Consider the following 22,201-nt stretch of genomic DNA (forward strand, 5'->3'; position numbering starts at 1 on the left):
CCATGTTTCCACTTCTCTGTTGCTCATGTTGAATTATCATGATCAAAACACCGAAGGTGTCGTCTTCCTGCTGGCAGGTTCAGTTTGCCGAGATCGACGGCAAGATCATCGGCCTCTACTTCGCGGCGAACTGGTACCCGAAATGCGAGGCTTTCACCCCGGTGCTGGCTTCGAGGTCGTGCTGGTGTCGTGCGACGAGGAACGGCCGTCGTTCGAGCGGTTCCACCGAACCATGCCGTGGCCCGCCGTGCCTTTCGGCGACCTCCGCTGCAAGAAGCGCCTCAGCGAGAGGTTCCAGGTGGAGGGCATCCCACGCCTGGTGGTGCTTGCTCCGGACGGCGCGGTTGTTCACCCGGACGCCGCCGACCTCGTGCACCGCTACGGCGAGCGGGCGTTCCCGTTCACGGTCGCGAGGGTGGCGGAGCTGGAGGCAGATGACCAGCGCAAGTACGCGTCCCAGACGCTGGAGATGCCATCGGGCCGACGTCGAGTGTGCCGTAGAGCACGAAGACGAGCTCGGTGGCGCGCGGGTGCGTGTGCGGCGGGTTGAGCCCGCCTGGCGCGTAGTCGATGCGGGACAGCGAGACGCCCAGCGTGTTCAGCCCCGGGACCTTCTCCACGTTGGCGCCTGTGACGACGGAGCCGGACGTGGTGTTGGTGGCGCCCGGCTTCGCCAGGATGCTCGAGAAGAAGTCGTCGGCGGTGGCGGACGCCTTGCACGGGAACCCGTTCACCTTCACCTCTGCAAGCGTGGCAATGTCGTCGGCCAGAAGGCAGTGGCACATGAGAAACAAAAGTTTCAGGGGCATTCAAGTCATTTGCCACCCATATTTCACACCGTTAGTGACAGAATGGCGTGAGAGAGAAAAGTTTTTCGAGCTTGGACACTGACGATAGATCGAACTTTTTAGGGACATAGACGATTAGACCATCTTTTTTAATGGCATACAAGTAAAAGACTCTTAAAAAATTACGTAGGTAACAGGGCGCATGAAGTTGGAAATCCTACCAGGATCCCTAAATGGGCCCTGATAAGCATCGAAGTTAGCATCGTGTCACGCTGCCAATGATCAGCGCGTACGAACAAAGACATCGCGGTATGGGGTATCGCGCCTTTACGCAGGGACGGAAGTGCGAGTAGTACTTGTGGATTTTTCCAACTGCACGGCAGCACCTGTCGTCCACTCCACACTTCACACACAGTCCACATTCGCCACTACTAACCTCATCGGGGGACTCCCTGATCCACCGGCCTCCTGCCCATCCGGAAAGCGCCGCATCATTGCTGCCGCGGATACGCTGCCATCGATTGCCCTGTGCGGCTTGTGCCTGTGCCGCCCTCCACTCACTCTTCCTTTTTCCCACACCGGAAGCCACCAAGCCGTCGCTGTTTCGGCTGGCGACGCTGCACGAGTTCTGGAGGCCAACGATTTCCGCTCGGCGGGCTCTCTGCCCTCTCGGGACCGGTATGGGCGCGCAGGAAGCGGACGCGTCGGGGGCGGGGAGGGAGGGGCCGGCGACGTGTGCGTACGCTCTCGTTCTCGGCTTCTCATGTGCGGGGCTGCGGTGGCCGGTGTCCTTGGCGTAGGTACGGCCATGGTGGCACGGTCTGTATCATTGCGGCTCCGGATGAAGCCGCCAACGTCGTTTTTTGTCATGATCACCATTTTTCTGGTGGCCGAGCATCGCCATTTGCCAATTGGCATTCACAACTTGCCCACTGGTTGCTGTTATTTGTGTGTGTGTGTGTGTTTGTCGAATACAAGAACGGTGCTAACGATGCTGGTAAACTCCACAATATATATCTGCCTATTTTTTTTTGTACAGATCAGGTTGCTGAGCCGTGACGAGCCCGATAGGCAAATAAGCATAGCAAACTGGGCCTGAGAATGAGGGCCCAAGGCCGCCATTACTGTTTCTTTCCTTTCTTCCCCGAAGTACGGCCCACGCGACGGAAAAGAGGCCGTCGACAGCTATCAGATGCCACGGGCCGCCGCGTTCAGCCGCCAGGCTTGGCCAATTTCCCTGTCATCACAAAGAAGCCAAAGAAACGGTCTTGACGGCAGAAACTGTAGCAGATGAGCAACCATACTCAACATAGATTTTGAGAACCGAAAACACAGACAATCACCTGCTATGATTACTTTCTCCGAGCATGAATTTCATCGTATATCTTCTAAGGACCCTATTACTACCATACATCTGCAACCCACGTAATGTACATTACTGTTGTATGAAGATAAACTATGCAATACAATTCCTAGATCCCTCCCCGCACAACAAACAGATGGTTGTGGCGTTTCCAGGGGCACACTTCAGCGTCCACGGTGACGAATTTGCTAGCACAACAAATTCAAGCCTCCTTCCTAGTTATCCTGTCAGCAGTACCAGCAGCAGTGAAAAAAGTTGGTTAACAGTTAAGCATAGAAGTTTGCTGAACAGTAGGGCCAGTTTCCATACCTGAAGCAATAGATTCCAAGAGCATCCTTGATTTCATGCACAACCGAAACGGCAAGGTGTAGGTAAAGACCCACTGTCACGGAAAATGGAGCAGTGATATGTAAAACGCTGAGTGTGAACAGATAACCAAGCAGAAATATCGACATAAAAAGGATAATAGTCCCAGAAGATAGATGTTAACACAGTACAGACTTTGAGATGCAAAGTTACATGCTATGAGCATGAGAATGCCACATGCGTAGATGTTGGTCTCCCTGATCATACCCAGTATAACAGCAATACGAGAAAAAGGTAAAGTTTTATGGTGCTAGTGATCCATTGCTAGGAAATGAGAATGTACTATCTGAAATAGCACTTTATAAATCTAAACGGGCTCTTTAGGCCCACAAAGCATGATACTATTGAACAGAGTGGACAAACCGAATGTCAGTGCCTAGGAAAGATTCCATAGAAATGATCATAAGATGCAAGTATGAAACTGAAAATGCTCAAGTTCACCTGTATATGCACAATAAAGAAGCAGCAGCACAAGCTCATCAACTAAAGGACTCCTGCCAGTAAGAAGATCGAGTCATTTAGTGTAAACATAAAAGAGCTGTCTTTCAGATGTTACCAGTACTAGGTGGAATAAACACATTAAGAGCTTACCCATCGTTGATCTTTGCAATGAGAGCATTTGCAATCGGAAAACAAAGAAACACCAGAGACTGAAACAAGAGGTTTTAGTCAGTACTTAAAAAGTGGCCTACACTTGGCACCTAAATAAAGATGAGAAGACAGGAGACTTCAAAGCCATACCATGAACATCCCAGATTTTAGACCTTTGGGCTCATCACACAAATGAGCAAGTATCATTCTTCCCTGCTCAAACATGATTATTCACATTATAAGATGATGAGCAGTATTTGTAGATATAAACAAAATGAGTGATAGTGTGTAAGTATTGCACTGAGTTTGTCCCTTCAGAAAACCACACATTACTAAAGGCATCATGCAACAACAGAAATTAAGTCCAGTCTAATCTGATGTTCATATGAGTCATCAGGTGCACTGCTTGGCTCATGCATTCCAATCAAACCTGAGGCTTTTGTGTATGCTGTTATTTTATATTCTGTCAGGTTGCATGTGCTGTTATTTTATATTCTATATCAGCAGTACTAATGAGACTGAGATGACTTTTGTGTGACCTGGGTCCTGGGTAGTGGCGAGGTTGCTATTTCCAATCAATCCCGCCTTACAAAATTAAATCATAAGGAACTTCAGCAAATTAAATTTTCGAAGCCTAAATATAAAACTCTGTTTATTATTGATGCTTTTTATATATATCCTCCTCCTCCGTTTTTATTGGTGGCACATGTTAGCGCCTGCCGCGCCCCCCCCCCCCCCCCCCCCCCCCCCCCCCCCCCCCCACACACACACACACACACACACACACACAAGTTTGACCTGGCCAGATAACCCTCTAAACTAACATTTGGTCCAATTCACTCCAACTATTTTAGTTGGTCCAATTTACATTTTTCTTTTTTGTTTCTCTATGTACAAATTGTGTTTTTAAGTTTCAGATTTTGTGAGGTGATGACATATATTTTGTGCTAGAAAAATACATTATTCATTTTTCATCAATATGTTTTGTACGATATTGTATCTCTAGTGTTAATTTATTATTAAATTTCCTAAGCTATCAAAATAGTGCCCAAAAATTAAGATATATTTTTTCTAACATAACTTATGATGTCCTCTATTACCTCACAAAATTCGATATTAAAACTCAACTTACATGTGCAGAAACAAAAAAAAAAAAATCTTGTTAAGGGGTAAACTAGACCAACTGAAATAGTTGGAGGGAGTAAATTGAACCAAATGTTAATTTAGGGGGTTATGTGGACATAGGACAAACTTGGCGGGAGTACTTTGAACTTTTTCCTAAGTTAAATAATCTAAGAACAAAAAACAACAGCAATGAAACTTACCACCAAATATCCAAAATTAAAGCCAGTTCCAATTACGAGCAAATGTGGTTGGTTCCTCATTATACTTGAAGGAGAAAGATAAGACCTGCACAACAAATAACAGGGACCTAAGTGTATCATATATATTTCCGAAGCTCTATCCTATACAATAAACAATGATACATTTTTCAGTTGGCATACCAGATAGCAACTCCAGCTAACAGTGCAATAAAAGGGAGGATCTGCAGCCAAGAATAAAAAACATAAGAAAACAAACATTAATATAAAATAACAGCACATGCAACCTGAGACTGCCAAATACAAGATAGTTATGTAATATAAACTAAAGAGGCAATAATATTGAAACAAAAGCGGAGTTCTCACATTGACAACTTAGATGTTCTAGGAGGCTATAAATGCTCTGGAGGGAACTAGTTTTCTATAGCTTTTTCAGCACTGGCAATGCAAACATATATAAACTTCATGAAAATAAATTATATTAATGGGAGCAAAGTTGAAAACTGTATGCAAAAGAATACACATTTCTTTTTTTTTAAAAAAACTAACCCTTCCTTGCTTACTGGCTTAGGGTTTAATATGTTCAAATGTATTATCGCTTACTGTTTCCAAAAGCACAGTAGCAAGCCAATATACTGTCCGCATATGGGAAAAGTCAAAAGCTTACCATGGCTAATGCTAATGCCATGCTTCCTTTTCGCGTCTCAACTACCTCTTGGACATTGCTGACACTGGACAACAAAAGAATCACTTCTAAGCAAAGATTGATCATATGCAACACAGTTACATTAACTAACTATTATTCTTGCTCCACATTGTGGTAAATTTTATTGAAATCACTAGCAAAGAAAGTGACGATTTATGAAAATGGAAGGATATTGAAAGCAGTTCTGGGGAACGAATACAAAGGACAGTAACATATTGGTAGAACTAATCATTAGCAAATATGGGACACGCATCACAGTTACATTTATCAATTATCATTATTGCTTTGTACTGAGGTGAATGTCCCAAAGTCACTAGTTACATTTATCAATTCAAGAAACAGGACGAATCAGCATTTGTGTGTAGTTCCATAATAGTTCTGGATGCTCAATGCAAAGAGCAGTTAGGGAGTAGAGGAAAAGGAAGAGAAGCTTACTTGGATCTAACGGTAGGTATAACGGCACATACAATCATAAGAATCAGCACAAGAACATACAAGGGGATTTCGATTTCTGAAACAAGAAAAAGGAAGAACTTTAGAAATAATTACAGTAATAATTATGTGAGCCCGTGAGCATTGTGCTTCTGGCAAACAGACTCAGTTGACTAAAGAAACAGATATCGCATTGTGGCAAAGAGCACAGAAATACTTATATGCTTGCAATCAAATATCATGCCAATAAGGCATAAAGGAAAAAGTAATGTGTTCGCATAAAATGGTGACGTCATCTCATAGTCCCAAGAGTACATACCGGAAAGAAATGGAAGTGGAATCCAACCCAAAAAGGGTAGTGATTTCCGAAAATCCTGTGCCCACCATTCAGCGCCTAGATTAAGAGAACAAACAACATGAATTGCAGTAAACGTTCTGATTTTAGAACAATCAAGAATGTAACAGAGATTTGACGAAGAAAGTTAATGCATATCAAGATTTGCTTATAGGGGAAATTACCAGTAAGAAATGTAAACAAATGGGATACATAGATCAGCATCAGGCCCTCCGTTGGTCCATTTATTGTAGGAAGAATGAGTGTGTTTGTAAAGAAGCTGGTGACACACGGGTAAATACCGATAAATAGCAGACAGACCTTTGTTAATATCATGGATTAGCAGACAAAAAATTAAACATTAAGAACATCAGTTCAGCAATACAAGATGTAAAACTAATGACTGAAACCTATAAATTTTCTTGTGTGAAATCATTTGCAACAACAGAAGACACAAGGTCAAGTACATTGGTAAACACCAGCTGCCTCATAGGCTGTCTCATGAAATGCCACATAGGATTTTGTTATGATGTGGAGGAGAGGGGAGGAGGTGATAGAAAGAGGTATTGTTAAATCTAGGAATATGATACTACTTTGTGTACTATTGTTGGAGTTGTTATTGGTATGCAACTCAAAACATTGTTTTCTTCCATGCATAAACTAATGATTGTTAAATTCTACAAGTCTACGAGACCACTTGTTGTCTGTTAAATTGTCTCAAGATCCACATATAAAGCCACACCAAAGTACTTTCCCTAACTAGAAGAAACAAGAGGCAATATGTCGTATAAATATAGAAAAATGAGGAGCCATTCAGCATGAACCAAAGTAGAGCAATCATCTACCACTATTTCAAAATTCGGCATTCTAGGCTGCCTAGGTGGCACTGAGGTTCTAAGCACCATCCACCCCGTCTAGCGCCTGATCAGAGTAGCCCCCCTAATCAATGATGAGGCGATAGGCACAACCTCACCCCACTGACAGTCTAACGCCTTAGCACTTTTTTCGACACTGTCATACTTGTTAAGAAAATGGGGGAAAAACACCACGTCACCAATGTGTTCCCTAGATATTGTGGAAGACTGGAAGTAACCATGAAGCAATCCACATTAGAGCTATTTTGTCACGTTTTATCATATTACATCCCATGGCACATTAAACAATAACATGCAAAAGAAATTCACCAGCATTCAAACTAGATAACGTTGAGATAACTTAATGCCACAATAGGTACAGAGCCTATAAGCCTAAGAAGCTTTTACTATAGCAAGCACTGTGAAATCTAATCATTTGATTGAGTGATCAGAAATTCAGAACACATAGTAACATTTGGGGCGGAAATACCAAATTTTGCTCAAATTAGAGTATGTACACACCAAATGGGTTTCAAGGGTCTTACTGTTCCCAGGTTGCAAGATAGAACGGGACAGCAGCAACCACCCAGAACCAGAATGTCCATCCTCCACACATCAAGGTGCTTCCAAGGGCCAAAGCTTCAAACTAACAACAAATCAGAGAAACATCTCAAAGGTCAAAGGAGGAAAAGGTGTAAGGGCTGTCAAAGGAGGAAAAGGTGTAAGGGCTTAGAAAATCCTTACAGCACAGGCAAGTGCATCACATCCTGTAAAATGGCAATTTAGAGATGTAAGATGCCATGCTAATAGAGATAGGAAAAGGGAAAACGAGGGCTAAAAAGTACCATGATCAAAAAGTTCTCCAAGAGGGCTTGATGAGCTAGTACGCCTCGCTTGTTTACCATCAACAGCATCAAAAGTCTAGCATGGAGGCAATATTATACCGTCAAGGCAAGATGCTATAGGACAATATAGTTTATTAAACTCTATCAAATTTATGAGCAAGCTGGCATCATAGTCACCAGTTTAATCAGGCATCCAGTGAACCATTATGCATACCAGCAGATAACAAAATAGAAAAAATAAAATTCTGGACTTCTTTTTAATGTCAATAAGGAGATACTATGTCAAAATACATTCTGGCTAATATGAACAGACTAGAGTTTACCAAGTTGTTTGCATCTCAAGATTTAATATAATGTCATAGTTGTTTACAAAACAGGTTTGAAACTTTGGATGATGCATGGTACCAATAATGCAAAGTGCAAAGTAAATTGTACCAGTCTAATAAAACACAGAAAGGGCACAGGGTTAATGCTAATTAGTACATCGGCGAGTGCCAAAAGAGTGTCTTTCTCATTTAACTGAATGAAACATGTTCCATTATCTTTTCCGACAGTGACTATTAATTTTGACCATTCCAAAGCATGTTTAAATTGAGCCCTTACAATTGAATTTTCTAGACCTACAACTAAGCTGCAAAGACTGTTCCGCAAAAGCTGACATGAAACTCATTTTTAAACCACCTAGAACAACAAAGCACACCTCATTCCACATAAGTTAGCCATAAATCCTAAAGTTAACACTGACACAATCCCCTTGTTTGCCTGGGTTCTTCTCTCTCTTGGGAGGAAACTAAATCCCAAGATAAGAAAAGCAGGGCATTCAAAAACTTTTAAATTGAAATACTCTTGCTTGGCAATGTATTACTATTTGGTAATCAAATGAGGGGGAAAAGGAAGCAGAAAAAAGACTTAATTGTCCATTTAGATTCTCATAATTAGTAAGTTTCACAGACCTGGTACAAGAAGAGGAGTAATCCATGGGCAAGATGGACCCACCTAGGGGGAGCAGTGTCAAGGCGAGGCGAATATATCTGCATAAGTGGTCACCATAGCAACAACTTAAAAAAATGATGGGTTCTATCATGATATAGAATGCATCAAAAGACGCACAGGTTGGGATCTTAACAGCCGGTTAACAGCTTCACAAAATTGCAACTAGTTCAAGCAAAAGAGACACTTACATAGCCAAGCAGCGCTGATAGAACTAGAAACGAAAATCCTGTGAGTGTGATCTGAAATGTTGGAAAGCATAACCATGTACTGCACCAGATGAGATGAATCCAATGAAGAATTGACAATGTGGTCATCGATCCCTTACCATGTTTGGTCTATTTGTGAATCCATACATGCAAATGAAGAAAATTGTAAGTTAGCACAGAAGTTTTGATAGGGAAAGAACAAAGGGCAACATGAAACTTGATGCTTGCACTGTGCTAAAGCTTGATTTAACAAAGGGGTGAGAGCCTAGGTGTTGCGATGGGGATTCTCTGTGTCCGGCGGTCAAGCCGTGATCTTGTACATAAACTCTCTTTTCTTGCATAATTGAAAGGCAGTGTTCCTGCCAATTCGTTAAGCTTGATTTGCCAAAAAGTCAGATCTCTGCAACATGGAGCCTAAGAGCACTTTGCTGTTTGTTCTCCAGGCCACAATTGGTTGGTTATACAAGAAAATCATCGAGTCAAAACTCATTGTTCACATGTGGAAGTAAGCTTACCAGGTCCCCCCACCCCCCTCTCACTGCCCAAATATAATTAGGAAAACTTCTACATTTGCTCACCAAACCAGGGGGACAAGCAAACACTTAGCAGCAGGTGAGTGCATGCAATTATTATTGCTTTGTGGCATAGAATCCACCGGCTACTAAAAAATGGAAACAGTAAAATACCATAACAAGCTAACACACATACTCCGCACACAACTACCTGTAAAGCCATTCAGTTTCAGATAAGAACCAGATGTCAGCCGTATTAATTCCTTGATCTTAAGCGCCTCCTTATACCTTCTGAAATATTCCCTCCCATAGACCATAGTGATCTTGTGCGGAACAACCTACGCAGCGTTCCGCGCATCTCAAATTCAAATATTCCACAACAACAGCCAAGCACAAACAACTAATCCTTCTCGGGAGATCGTACATAGCAATACTTGTTACTGCCCTTACAAATTGGGGAATGGGCAGACGCAGCAACTACTCGACCCCTACCAATAGAAGCCACGCAGAAGGAGACCAATCGAACACCCAAACAGGATTTGGAACTAGTCACAGGACAAACACGCGCGGACTAACCACTATTAGAACAATAGTAGGTCGTGAACTGGAGCGCTCAGTCGCTCACACGCAGCACAAAGAGAGGGGATGGAGACTACTCACGGCATCCAGAGCGGGAAGAGGGTGACGCATCGGCTCCAGAAGGGCTGGAGCACGTACTTGGCCACCACCGAGCGGTCCTCCCCGCTGTACCTGTACCGCTTCAGCGTCTCCACGCCGTGCGCGCCGATAAACCCCATCCTGCTCGGTCGGGTTCCCCGCCGGCGCCGGGCGAGGGCGGAGCGGGGGTGCTCGGAGGTGGAGGGGACCGAGGGTGGTCGAGAAGCTCTGCAAGGCCGAGAAGAGGACGCGATTGCGGCGGCGGCGGGGCTGGAGAGTGGTGTGGTGGCGGCGGCGGTTCCGCGAGCGGCGAGAAGGCGAGGTCTGGAGCCTGGAGGGGAGCCGATCTTGCCCAAGGCAACGCGTGGTATATTCGTCACGCGTCCGTGCCGAATTTTTTACTTTTTAGCTTTTTTTTTTTCTGAAAGTTTCTCATAAATAGATCTCTGATGAAAAGAATTCAGAAAATGGATCTTTAGCTCGGCGCCAGCATCGCTGAGATGGCAGGCAGCTCGGCCCCGTAGACGCTGGCGCCGAGCTTGACGCCTTGTACGCCCCGCGCCCGCGCCCAAAGCGATGGCGAAGTGCAGCAAGCGTCTATGGGACCAGGGTGGTCGGTTGGTCTCGTGGTCCGCATGCGTGTCTCGCTCGGCGGAAGTGCATGCATCTGCGATGATAGCAGGTGTGCATGGTGTCGCTGCTACAGATGCATGCTATAAGGCCGCTCACCTCGTGCTCCACGCCGCTGACCTTGAAGTAGAGCATACTCTATAACAAGCGAATAATGATAAGAAAAATATTTATATTAGTATTCTGTAAAAATATTAACACAATAAAGATCAAATTTCTCTTTCATTAGATAGATGATTCAAAATAATGACCTAGTTTATAACTAAACTATACACATCAGATATCTTTTATAAACTATCCAAGTCTACCTTTTTGAAAGATGTTGTATATTAGCCCCCGTCCATATAGAATGCTCATATATATACTATTATGATAATAATATAAAGTAAGGTTGAATATCTTCGTTGTTATACAAAAATAAAAAAAGTATCTCTCAAATTTGCATGTAAATACTAATCTAATATATATAAAGTATGATATATATCTTTCTAAATTGCAGACTTCTACACTCCTACTAACAAAATTAAGCATATGCTATGTTCCATCGTCAAGTAAACATGTATATATTTGAATAAATATTTATTTTAAGAGCTTATCAAAAATAGAAAATGGTCCCTCAATGAAAGCACATAGCAATTAGCCTACCTATTAAGCCCACCTATTTAGATACACTAGGATTAATTTTTGCTAATTTTTAGGGTTTGTCTACAGATTTTTTTTTTATTTTAACACTTTTTGAAAACTAATTTTAAATCTAACATAGTTGGTTTTTTTTAACTAACACTTTTGGCCGTGCCTATTGCGTGAGCGGACGCGGCCACGGCGGTCGGCGTGCTCGGTGGCGGGCGGACGCGGGCGCGGCGGCCAAGCGGCCTTGCTGCGCTACTCGGGCACCGACGGCTGCTCGGCCACTGGTGAACGCGGGCCGCGGCGGGGGTTTTATTCGGCTCTGCCGCGCCACGGATCAGGGCGTGGCAGTGCCGCGCCAAGATCGGTGGCGCGGCAGGCCTTGCCCCGTCAGCGGTTAGCGATTCCGGTCGCCGCCACGTCAGCCCTCTGCCGCGCCACCATGCATGGCACGGCACAGGCATTTGACCACGCCAGGACAATAGACGCGGTCAAAAGTGTTAGTTTAAAAAAACCGACCGTGTTAGATTTAAAATTAGTTTCCAAAAAGTGTTAAAATTAAAAAAAAATTCTGTCTACACAGAGGTCGAGTGTTTGGAGGACATGTCTCACCCGAGTGTCACGTCACCTTAAAACACTCGAATCCCGACAACAAAGTAATCGAGTGACACATCCCAGCTAAACACTCGATTCTTGTAGCCGCCGGATCCAAATCTAACGACGCAAATAAAATATATCCAATAAATATAAAATTAAATAGTAAAATAACAAAAAATTACCAAAATAATTACTATGGAATGTAAATTGGTAGAAATTAAAAAAAAAACAGATAAAACATACAGACAACAAATAAAAAAGGCAGATGTCACGTGCCCTTGCTAAATGAATAAATTTGCATGCATGGGTTCAGAGTAGATATCGTGTGGTCCAGCTTAGTTAAGGGAATCTAGCAGCGAGAGCATGTACACCTGCTGTCATCGTAGATGCATGCACTTTCGCCAAGCAAGACAAGCATGCTGACCACGCGACCAGCCGACCATCCTGGTCCCACAGACGCTTGTTGCACTTCGCCATCGCTTGGGGCGTGGACGCGGGGCGTACAGGGCGCCAAGCTCGGCGCCAGCGTCTACGACGCCGAGCTCCCTGCCATCTCGGCGCCAGGGACGCTGGCGCCGAGACGTATTAGCTCGGCGCCAGCATCGATGACGCCGAGCTAAGAGCCTATTTTCTGAATTCTTTCCGCCAGAAGTCTATTTATACTTTAAAAAAAAAAAGCTAAAAAGTAAAAAATTCGCCGCGTCCGTGTATGGCGTGGGCCCGTGCGTTTTGAGTACGAGACTGGGAAACCTTTTGGGTCCGACGGGAAGATGACACCTGTCTGTCTTTCTACTCAAAACTGAGCAACGTGGATCTCCGCGGTCGATTTTTTTTTAAATGCACCTATTTTAATTATTATTTTAAAATGGTATATCTCTCTCTTTTTTAATTCGACGCTATATTCATTTGCCTAACAATGCTGGCACGCATGCATTGATGCATCACGAATCTGATGTGGACGTTACGATGATCCTATACCACTATTCTGTTTGGCATGGTAAAGATCGACTTGTAATATCAGGTTGACGGCCGCTCCCAATTTTTTACAATTTAGTCCTTTTTTAAAATAAAATTTATGTTTGGTTCCCGGAAGACGTAAACTCATCTTTGAACCCTAGGGGTCAGCGCATGGCGTCGAGGTAACATGTCTCGACGCCACAGATCTTGGCTCCGAGGTGCCTGGCCATGCACAGCAGGGCATCCTAGGTGGCGTTGACGTAGCAAGTACCTCGACGCCAGAATACATGGTGCCGAGCTCAGCGCCACAGATCTTGGCGCCGAGTATGCATTCAAAACCCACGGCCAAGTTTTCTTTGCTGAGACTGCTCTCATTTCTTCCTCCTCCCTCTTCGTTTCTTTCTCTCCCTAACTCGCCCAATCTCTTAATCGAAGAATTTGACCTTGGATATTTAGATTTGATCCATACATCTTCGCGAGCAAGGTATCCTCTCTCCTCTTATTATTTTTTACGCATTGATTTGATATATATTACGTCTATTTTGCAACCCTAGATACGTTATTACCTAATATTTGAAGTGATTTTTTATTTTTTGTATTATGTAACAGTAGGATGTCAAGGTGGGGTAAAACTAGTAAGCCAAGGTAATCTCTTATCATCGTGTTATATTATGTTTTCATTTATGTGCAACAAATAGAAAAACCCTAGGTTTAGGGTTTAATGTTCATTGCTTTCGGTTCTTAGAATAAATTTGGTTCAATTGTAGTTATGGTCGGATGACCGAAAATGCCTTCGACCCGCCGCCTCGGCCTAGTGGTGTTCTAGTGCCCATGTGCTTTTGCGGCGATCCTTGCAAGGTAGCCAAGTCTAATGAAGATGACACGTATAGGCAGAGGTATTGGATGTGTGCCAATTTTACGTTTGAGCCTACACTTCGTCAGCGCCGCATTAACAAGATGGCGAGAAATTAGTGTTGTTTAATATTTATTTTGTGTTAAATGAAGTCTTGCATAATTTATTTATTTTGTAACAATTGTATTTGTTGCAGACCCCTCCACCGCTCTGTGATTTTGAGCAGTGGATCGACACTGAGATCAAGTCGGAAGACAAGGAGTGGATACAGAACTGTTACGGTGGGAGGCAGAGGACAATGAGATGATGGAGAAGAGACGCAGAGAGGAGGCTCTAGAAAAGGAGCACAAGGAAGAGGAGAAAAGGAGGCATGTTGCTTCGCACAGGGAGGAGAGGGAGAGGAAGCTTGAGCGTGCGCTCTGAACGAAGGCAGCGACAGAGGAGAATTCCGATGCCCAATTGAAGGAAAAGTGGCCTCGTTGCACTCAGTAGTCTTCATAACTTGCTAGTTCTATGGTATATTAATTAACAATGTTGTCTAATCTTAGACTTTGCATTGTGTTGTCATGTAATGCACTTTTAGTTTGTCGTCATGTACTTCAAATGTTGTTATATTGATTAATGTGCTCTGTTATTGGACCTTTCATAGTGTTGTTGGTTTCATTATTTGTTGTCATAATATTGAGTTTAATATTTCATAGGTAGTGAAACAAGCTCACGTAGTGCAAATAAAACGTAATGAAGTAGTGAATTACCTAATTCAACACACACAACACATAAAATGGCATGTGATAACATGTACCAAATTAGAGTACAGAGGTCCTGGACTAAATCTAACATGCCTTAGGTAATTGAAGCAAACAACAAGCACATGAAATGACATGTGAGAACATGTGCCAAACAAGGGTACATATTTACTTCGACTAACCCTAACATGCCTTAGGTGATTAAACTAAAAAACAAACATATGGATGTGGCCCGTTAAAAAGATTGGTTTGTCCTAGTAGTGTGGCCACATAGCAAATTGTGTTGCACCTTCTCTAGAGTATCCTCCCATTGTTGGTGGTGGTGGCGGCGGAGGACCCTTGTTCCTGTGATTAGGGCAGGTGCAATATGGATCATTGCAGAGTGCCTACTGTGAACTGGCACCATTGTTGTCGTCTTCCTGTTCGTCGTCCTTGTAACCGCTGCTAACTTCCCTTTCTAGATCGAAGATACGGTCCTGCAGGTAGTAGATATACTCCACATGCGGATAAATAGGTTAAAGATCGACCCACCTAGTGAACCCATAGTTTTCTTCGGCCAAGGAAGACTGCAATAAGTATGTCATATAAGTTGTATAGAAGAGAAACATATTGAAGAAACAAATAGTAATAGCAATTACCCATGCTCACGGGTATTTGAAGAAATGACAACCTCCATCTATTCCCTCGGTGAACATCTGCACTAGGCAGTCCTCACCATGCATGCATTTTGGCCACTCTTCTTTTCGTTCAGCATATCCTCTCAGTGGTGCCTCTTTGGTGAAATCACTTTTACTCTCAACTGAGAACCTCTCATAAAGAGCTTCCTCGAAGAAATTAGGACCAAGAGAACCCTCTCATATAATGGTAGTTCCCTTCTCCTTTCCTCTCTCTCTAGACACCCCTCCAGACATTGGTACCGCAACAAAAGAAAATACTGAGGAGTGCTCTTCTTCCTTGTTGTGTGTGTGAATGAGAGGGAGTGAGGGGTTATTTATAGTTTGAGAGGAGGAATGGACGCCTCTCAATGTACCATGTCAACGATCCGTGTGCCTCTTCACCTTAGCCCTTGGATCAAATAGTAATAAGATGGATGAGGAGATGGAGTGGAGTTGTGCTTCCTTGCATGCCTTGCTATCTTGAGCAAACTGTCATTCCTATAGGTGTACTATTCTTCCAAAATACACATGCCATGGACGTTGGAGAGGCGGTAAGAAGCACCTGGTCAAGGTTGGGTCCAAGGCGAGCCTATAGGGGGGCGGGCAACCTCAGGAGTCGGTCGACCCCTAGAGACACCATCCTATAGGTGTACTATGTAAGTGAAGTGATAAATCGCTGCTGTCATCGTACTCCTCGTCCTTGTAAGCGAAAAGTCTATTTTCATTGTCTGAAAAGCTTAGATTCGTTCGCTGTTATTGAAAAGCCTAGATGCTTTAGGTGTACTATATAAGTGAAGTGATAAATCGCTGTTGTCAACGTACTACTCGTCCTTGTAACTGAAAAGTCTATTTTCATTGTCTGAAAAATCTAGATTCGTTCACTGTTACTGAAAAGCCTAGATTCATCTGCAAAACGTCTGTACGATACGATTGGACTATAGACGTTCTAATGAATTTACATTTAATCTATGTACTACATTTGTGCCTTTTTAACAGTATAGTATAATTAATGATTCACAAATTTTTTTTGCAAAAGTTTCCTTTGTTTTAGGAGCATCCACGGTTACAAATAGAGACATCACATTTAATCGTCCAAAGAGCACAATACAACCACATCGAACATCACAGTCAACATAACATGCCCTGCATAGTCCAAATAGTCCATAATGTCCATACAGTCCCAAATAGTTATAGAAAAGTAACTACATACTTTCTAAATCTCCACACATACAAAATAAGCAAAGTCTATGCAGCCCTAATAGTTGCGGCATCGAATCTAAGTTACTAAATCACTTACTAGGATGATTCTGGGTCAAAGGGATCTCCTGAGGGGCACCTACAACATCATTAGTCCCACATTCTGCACGGACACCAGGACATACACCAACCTCATTGGGGCGGATTGAGTATCGGGCACCACAATCACATCTTCCACATCCACCTCACGGTTGGGTAACAGAGGCTCTGAGGATGCCGGATTCTCTGGTGCTGGTGACAACCCATGAGGGGGTGAATGAACATTAGGGGGTGAATACCCATGAGGGGTGGGATCATTGGACAACTTCCACACAACCAAATCCAAATATTGAAACTCATTCTTCATGACAGTTTTGACATATTTGTCATTGAGCCTCTGATGCAATTGGGACCAACCGCCTCAAAATTGTCCCTGACCTGCCATGGTGAAGTACCCCCTCAACTAAGATGACATCTTCATTTGAATCACATTTAAGCTCATCACGAGCCCTACCAAACAACTCAGAAAATAATGGCCGATCATCGAATATCACTGGCACCCTTTGTATTCCAACAAAACTGACATTCCCAAACTCATCTTCCTCCACACTTCCTCCATGATACAGGGTGACTACGTTGTCCATCTAGTTGGTATGCACAACACCAAAGTTATTACGGGTTTAACTAATATGGGTATAACTAAATTACATACATATAAAAGTTTCCGTCTCTCTACCTAAATAAATAAGTATCTAATCTAAACCACCTATCTATCTAACTACAACTACTACAAGTACTACCTATATAACTAAATTACCTAACTATCTAACTATCTATCTAAATTAGCTAAATAAATATCTACCTAAATTAGCTAACTAAATTACATCACTAAATCACTAAATAACTAAAAAAGCTTTACCAAACTACAAAACTATATAAAATAAATAACTACATCATCTAAACTAACTCAATTAAAAAACTAAAGAAAAAAATACCTGAGATGGGGTGGACGGCGGGCGGTGGCGTCACTGGGGCTGGACGGCGGGCTGGTGGCATCACTGGGAGCCGAGGGAGCCGGGGGGTTGCGTAGGGGCGTCGCCAGACTCGACCGCCGACGGCCCGCTAGCCGACGAGGATGTCGGGGAGAAGCAGGGGCCACCCTCGCCACCGGTGCGCGCGGAGGAGTCTCTGGGGTGACGAGGGCGGCTGAGGGAGTGGATGGGGGAGTGAGAGAGGCAACCGGCACGGGGTGGACGGTGGGCGGTGGCCTGCTGCGGTGGAGCGGGCGTCAGCTGGTGGAGGAGGCGTGGGCGACGGCGGCGCTGGCCGGAGGCGGCGGTGAGAGGGAGAGACAGAGCGCGCACGAGAGAGAGAGAGCTGCGGCCACACGCAGTTAATTCATGCTCAACGCTAGAATACATGGCTCCGAGGTCGGCACCAAAATCTATGGCGCCGAGCTCGGCGCCATGTATTCTGGCGCCGAGGTACCAACCACGTCAATGTCACCTAGGATGCCCTGCTGTGCACGGCCAGGCACCTCGGAGCCAAGATCTATGGCGTCGAGACGTGTTACCTCGGCCCCATGAGTCCTAGCTCCGACTTCCAGGGTCCAAAGATGAGTTTACGTCTCCCAGGGGGCCAAACATAAATTTTCTTCAAAAAAAGCTAAATTGTAAAAAATTGGGACGACCACTAGCCGCCATGTAACAGCTGTGGCTCGCCACAGAAATCTAAGAGTTCATTTGGTTGGTGATTCAGAAGAGGTTACAACACTTTTTTTTAAATAGCATAAACCTTGTCACAGACAGTGACCTCTACACCTCGCAGCATTTTAGGCATGGTTATCCGTGGCCGAGATCCAAATAGCCTCTTAATCTCTTCGCGCAACAGCAAGGGTGGCCAAAACTTTTTTTTCCAATTATTCTTTCTTAGCATCCCTTTGGGGTCCTATGGGCGGGCGACACTTGCGTGTTGTCTTCTACTCAAAATTGAGCAATGTGATATCCTCGATTGCTTTTTCTTATTTTAATCCTAATTTAATTAATATTGTAAAAAATTATGTATCTAAAAAATATTTTTAATTCGACCTTTTATGCATTGGTGCTACAATGCTACCATGATCACAAATCTGATGTGGACGTTCCTATTCCACCATTCTGTTTGGCATGGTAAAATAATTATGTAGTATGACTCCCTTCGCGCATGAGCAAGACACCTAGACAAAACTAGTTTCCCAATCATTCTCTACTAGTTTCATACCCGTGCATTGCTACGGGTTTCAAAATCTACATGATCCTATGTATTTTCTGGCTAACACACGAAAGACATGGTTCCTTTAATAATCTTTGAATTCCAACCGAAAACAGAAGTGCAATTTTGGGGTCACATAATTTTTTCAAGATACCGAACTGGCGTACTACATGGATGGAAAGCTCATGTCTAGGATGGAAAGCTTGAGTTGCACTATACATGGATGGAAAGCTTGAATTGATCTACGGAGTATGTCCTTGTACTATCATCAAATATTTCAAGGTACCAAACTGGAGTAGTACAGGTCTGCGTGTAATTGTACAATTGCCCTTTCCTCACAATGAGATGATACCTTCAAGTTTCAGGCTGCCAAACTAGACTAGTACAGGGAAAAGTGTTAAGCATCCAGTGTATGCTGAAATTCTATTAAACATAATGAACACAAAAAACATTGTCTATTGATCGTTGACGATATTGTTTATCATAACCATTTTATCCTGAACAATTGCCATAGTGTATGATTAGAGTGTAGTACTTGACTACAGTCAGCTCAAGTACTAAGATGAATATCACAAGCATCTTCTGAATATTATCAGCATAAAGGTTTCTGAATAAAAGAACCGAAGCAAACAATTACCCCAGATTGGTCAGGTCATCAATATTGGTAATCAGTGTCCTAGGGGTACCTTCACCTGATCAAATTATTGTCCATTGACTGATGTTTTGATTAAAACCCAGGCAAAAAGGTAGCCATGTTCACCTGATCAAATTGTTGTGTGTTCCATCATATGAGACAACAACATTATGACGTCTACCCGCCGAAATTGGCATACCGTTAATAAATCAAGAACTGAAGCTGTAGGCATAGAAGTAAATGAGAAAAAAATCAGCATGAATAGAACGTTGTTCTGACTGGCTTTCCCAGCACCCATGCTGACAGGCTGGATTTGCCCGGCACCGATGCTGACATAGTCTAAGTTTTTGAATCAATGAAGGAAGGCATCCAAGTTTGTCAAAGTTTTAAAAAAATGTGAAAGCCTACGTTTAACATTAGCATTGTTGAGTGATGCGCTCAATGAGAACTAAAAGCTCCTGCAGTGCATGGTAGTGGCGTGTGGTCCTCCAGTGAAACAGAGGAATGATCTAAGTAAGCAATAGCAATCTTCATCAACTCAGCAGGATATGGCATCATTGTTTGTATATAAAGATAAGGCAATCACTAAAAAAATGATTTTCTACTAAACATTGGTCTGAACATTGAAGATGAACTTTACAAGCAAGAGAAATAGGAGTTTCTATTCAGAAAATTCCAAAATTAATGGAAACGAAACTTAAAGAGAACTCTGAACTTATATTAAAAATATTCTCACCATGCGCCCGTGCTGTCTTCGTCGAGAGAGAGATGCATGGGACAGGGAGAGAGAAAGGAAAGAGAAGAGGTTTTACTGCTGACACGTGGGTCCCACGTATCTAAAGGAGGAGGTTTCTCAATCTGCTAGAGTACATATCCCCTATTATATTGTAATTTGGTTTTCTCAATCTCCTATACTAGATTTTTAGGGAAAGGGGATCTGGTGAAGTTGCTCTTAGATAGGAAGTTGTACGGTTATATGTGTGATCGGTTTCTTAGAAGCTACAGAGCAGAAGCAAGAGAAAGGGTGCATAACTAGATATGCACAATTTGGCCCAATTGTGGGATACATGAGGACAATCGCCCTGTTCGCTTAGCTTATAAGCCGTACTTTTTCAGCCAACGAACAATATTTTTCTCTCACAACAAATTAACCAACAATACTTTCAGTTATGGCTTATCAGCTAAGCGAACATGACAAATGTTAGTCTGCATATAATAAGTCTTTGTAGGTAATTAAACAGAAACAAACTATACTATGAAAGTTTAGATAAAGAGTTGTGCAGACGACCAACCAAACAAACAGACCAATATTATATATTTATATGTGGTATGTCGTATGTAAAATCTCCACATAAGACAGACGGGGAGAAGAACGGTGCTTTGATGAAAAGAGCGCGAAGTAGTTTAGGGTTTGTGCTGGCTATGCTTAGCCACTTTGGGAGAGAGCAATCTCACTAGGCCATGGATGGGCCAAAACCACGTGGCAGGCCCAATCCTGATTCGTTTATGAGAAACCCTAGATTTAGGTTGTGAAACAGAACTAACAACCGTTGGAGACATGATTATGCTCCTGATCAGGCGATGCATGCACAGTTTTTTTTTTATCAAATATTCCAAAAGGTTCATGAAAACAGCCTTTGACAACGTAGATGCATGAAGGCTCTGTTTGGATCAGCTAAACTTTTTATAACCTGCAACAATTAGAGAACAACTATTAGTTTTGTATAAGTTGTGGTTGAATAGTTTAAGAAGGCTATAAACTGAACTAAAAGGTGAGCTATTGGAATCAATTAGAGACTTTTTAGCAGTTAATAACTTAGGGTCTGCTTAATTGGAAGCCTGGATGACTTGTCTAGATAAAAGTGTTGCCTGAAAATATAAAAGAATCTACCTGACTAGGAAAGCTAATGAATAGAGCATATGTTTTCTTGTCTACTAGAGGGATAATTAATTTTGACCAAATCTATACAAAATTTTTAATACAAAAAAGTATCATTAGATTAATCATAGAATATATTTTCATAGTTAAGAGAAATAAATATTGATATTGTTTTCTATAAACTTAGTTAAACTTAAACTTTTTGTACTTGATTCAAATCTAGGATGGAGGAAGTATTTCATAGAAGCTAATACTACATACTTTTACCAATTTAAAACTTAAATTATCTTTACAAAAATAAATAGAAACATATTTAATTCGTTGAGCTACAAAGAAAAGGCACTTCTACCGTTGCTATTACACGTGGTAATCAAAGAAAGGGAAGTAACTAATGGCTGGGACTCCTTCATGTTTCAGCAAGCTCATAACTGGGATGATCTTCCACTGCCTTGAGGAAGTGAAGAAGAAGCTAAGCACAAAGGCTGAAATTGCAGAGAGTGGAAGAGCCTGGGTCAGCCTCGACCTGGGCAAAGAGAACTGAGATGCTACATAGCCTTGAAGTTTCGGTGGTGTATGTACTGGATGCTCTGATCTTGGAGTGGTGCTTACGTTTTGTTTGTAATAGGGGTAGCCATTTTGGGATCGTCTGCTTAGGTTCTTTTTCTGTGAGGTGGTCTAGTTTGAGTTGAGGGAAACCGATGTGAGGTTTCGTCAGAGAACTGAGATCCACCTGAAGGCTGTAACCTGGATGTTTTGGTCTTTGATAATGCTAAGACAGCGGCGATGCCCTCAAATTCTTAAAAAAAAAGGGGAAGTAACTAATACTATTACAGTAGCATTAGTAGAGTTGTGTTTTTGTGGGACACAATTGCGTATCACCGTCAGCGTCTCTTGAGCCAGGCGACCTCTTTTGCACGCCTGGACGAACAACATTGCCTGGATCTGGTAGGAGGATCCTAGGGCTCCAACCAAATGGGTTGCAGAAAGCCTCTAGGAACCTCGTCACCCAGGCAATTTTGGTTCCAGGGTTGGAACCAAGCAAACCCTTATACTGTACTCCGTACGTCCTCGATGAAGGCAATGAGCTAAGATCGTCTTCAACAAGGAATCTATATGGGCATTCAAACCTAAAATAGGTAGCAAAAGACCCAAAATCAGTCTCCAACA

General features: G+C 42.9%; 1 protein-coding gene across 2 annotated transcripts; it reads right to left on the bottom strand.

Moving 5' to 3' along the window:
- Positions 1 to 1,784: 1,784 nt before the first annotated feature.
- On the bottom strand, positions 1,785 to 10,338 carry LOC136521057 (choline/ethanolaminephosphotransferase 1-like). Of its 2 annotated transcripts, none has more exons than XR_010775490.1 (18): positions 9,973 to 10,338; positions 8,783 to 8,929; positions 8,555 to 8,632; positions 7,602 to 7,677; positions 7,501 to 7,523; positions 7,302 to 7,402; positions 6,088 to 6,182; positions 5,888 to 5,962; positions 5,572 to 5,647; positions 5,098 to 5,161; positions 4,614 to 4,654; positions 4,434 to 4,518; positions 3,259 to 3,321; positions 3,109 to 3,167; positions 2,959 to 3,011; positions 2,461 to 2,533; positions 2,132 to 2,375; positions 1,785 to 2,025 (listed from the first exon to the last, which is right to left on the bottom strand). XR_010775490.1 is itself a non-coding variant. In XM_066514777.1 (18 exons), exons 1-18 carry the CDS (start codon positions 10,107 to 10,109, stop codon positions 2,354 to 2,356), a joined length of 1,182 nt encoding a protein of 393 aa, XP_066370874.1. In that variant the 5' UTR covers positions 10,110 to 10,338; the 3' UTR covers positions 2,118 to 2,353. The 2 variants fall into 2 exon arrangements, 1 of the variants encoding a protein (XP_066370874.1); XM_066514777.1 differs by lacking the exon at positions 1,785 to 2,025 and having other exon boundaries at positions 2,118 to 2,375; positions 8,783 to 8,833; positions 8,920 to 8,929.
- Positions 10,339 to 22,201: the final 11,863 nt, after the last annotated feature.

The sequence above is a fragment of the Miscanthus floridulus genome, chromosome 18 (genome assembly GCF_019320115.1).
Source record: "Miscanthus floridulus cultivar M001 chromosome 18, ASM1932011v1, whole genome shotgun sequence".
Taxonomy (NCBI): Eukaryota; Viridiplantae; Streptophyta; class Magnoliopsida; order Poales; family Poaceae; genus Miscanthus; species Miscanthus floridulus.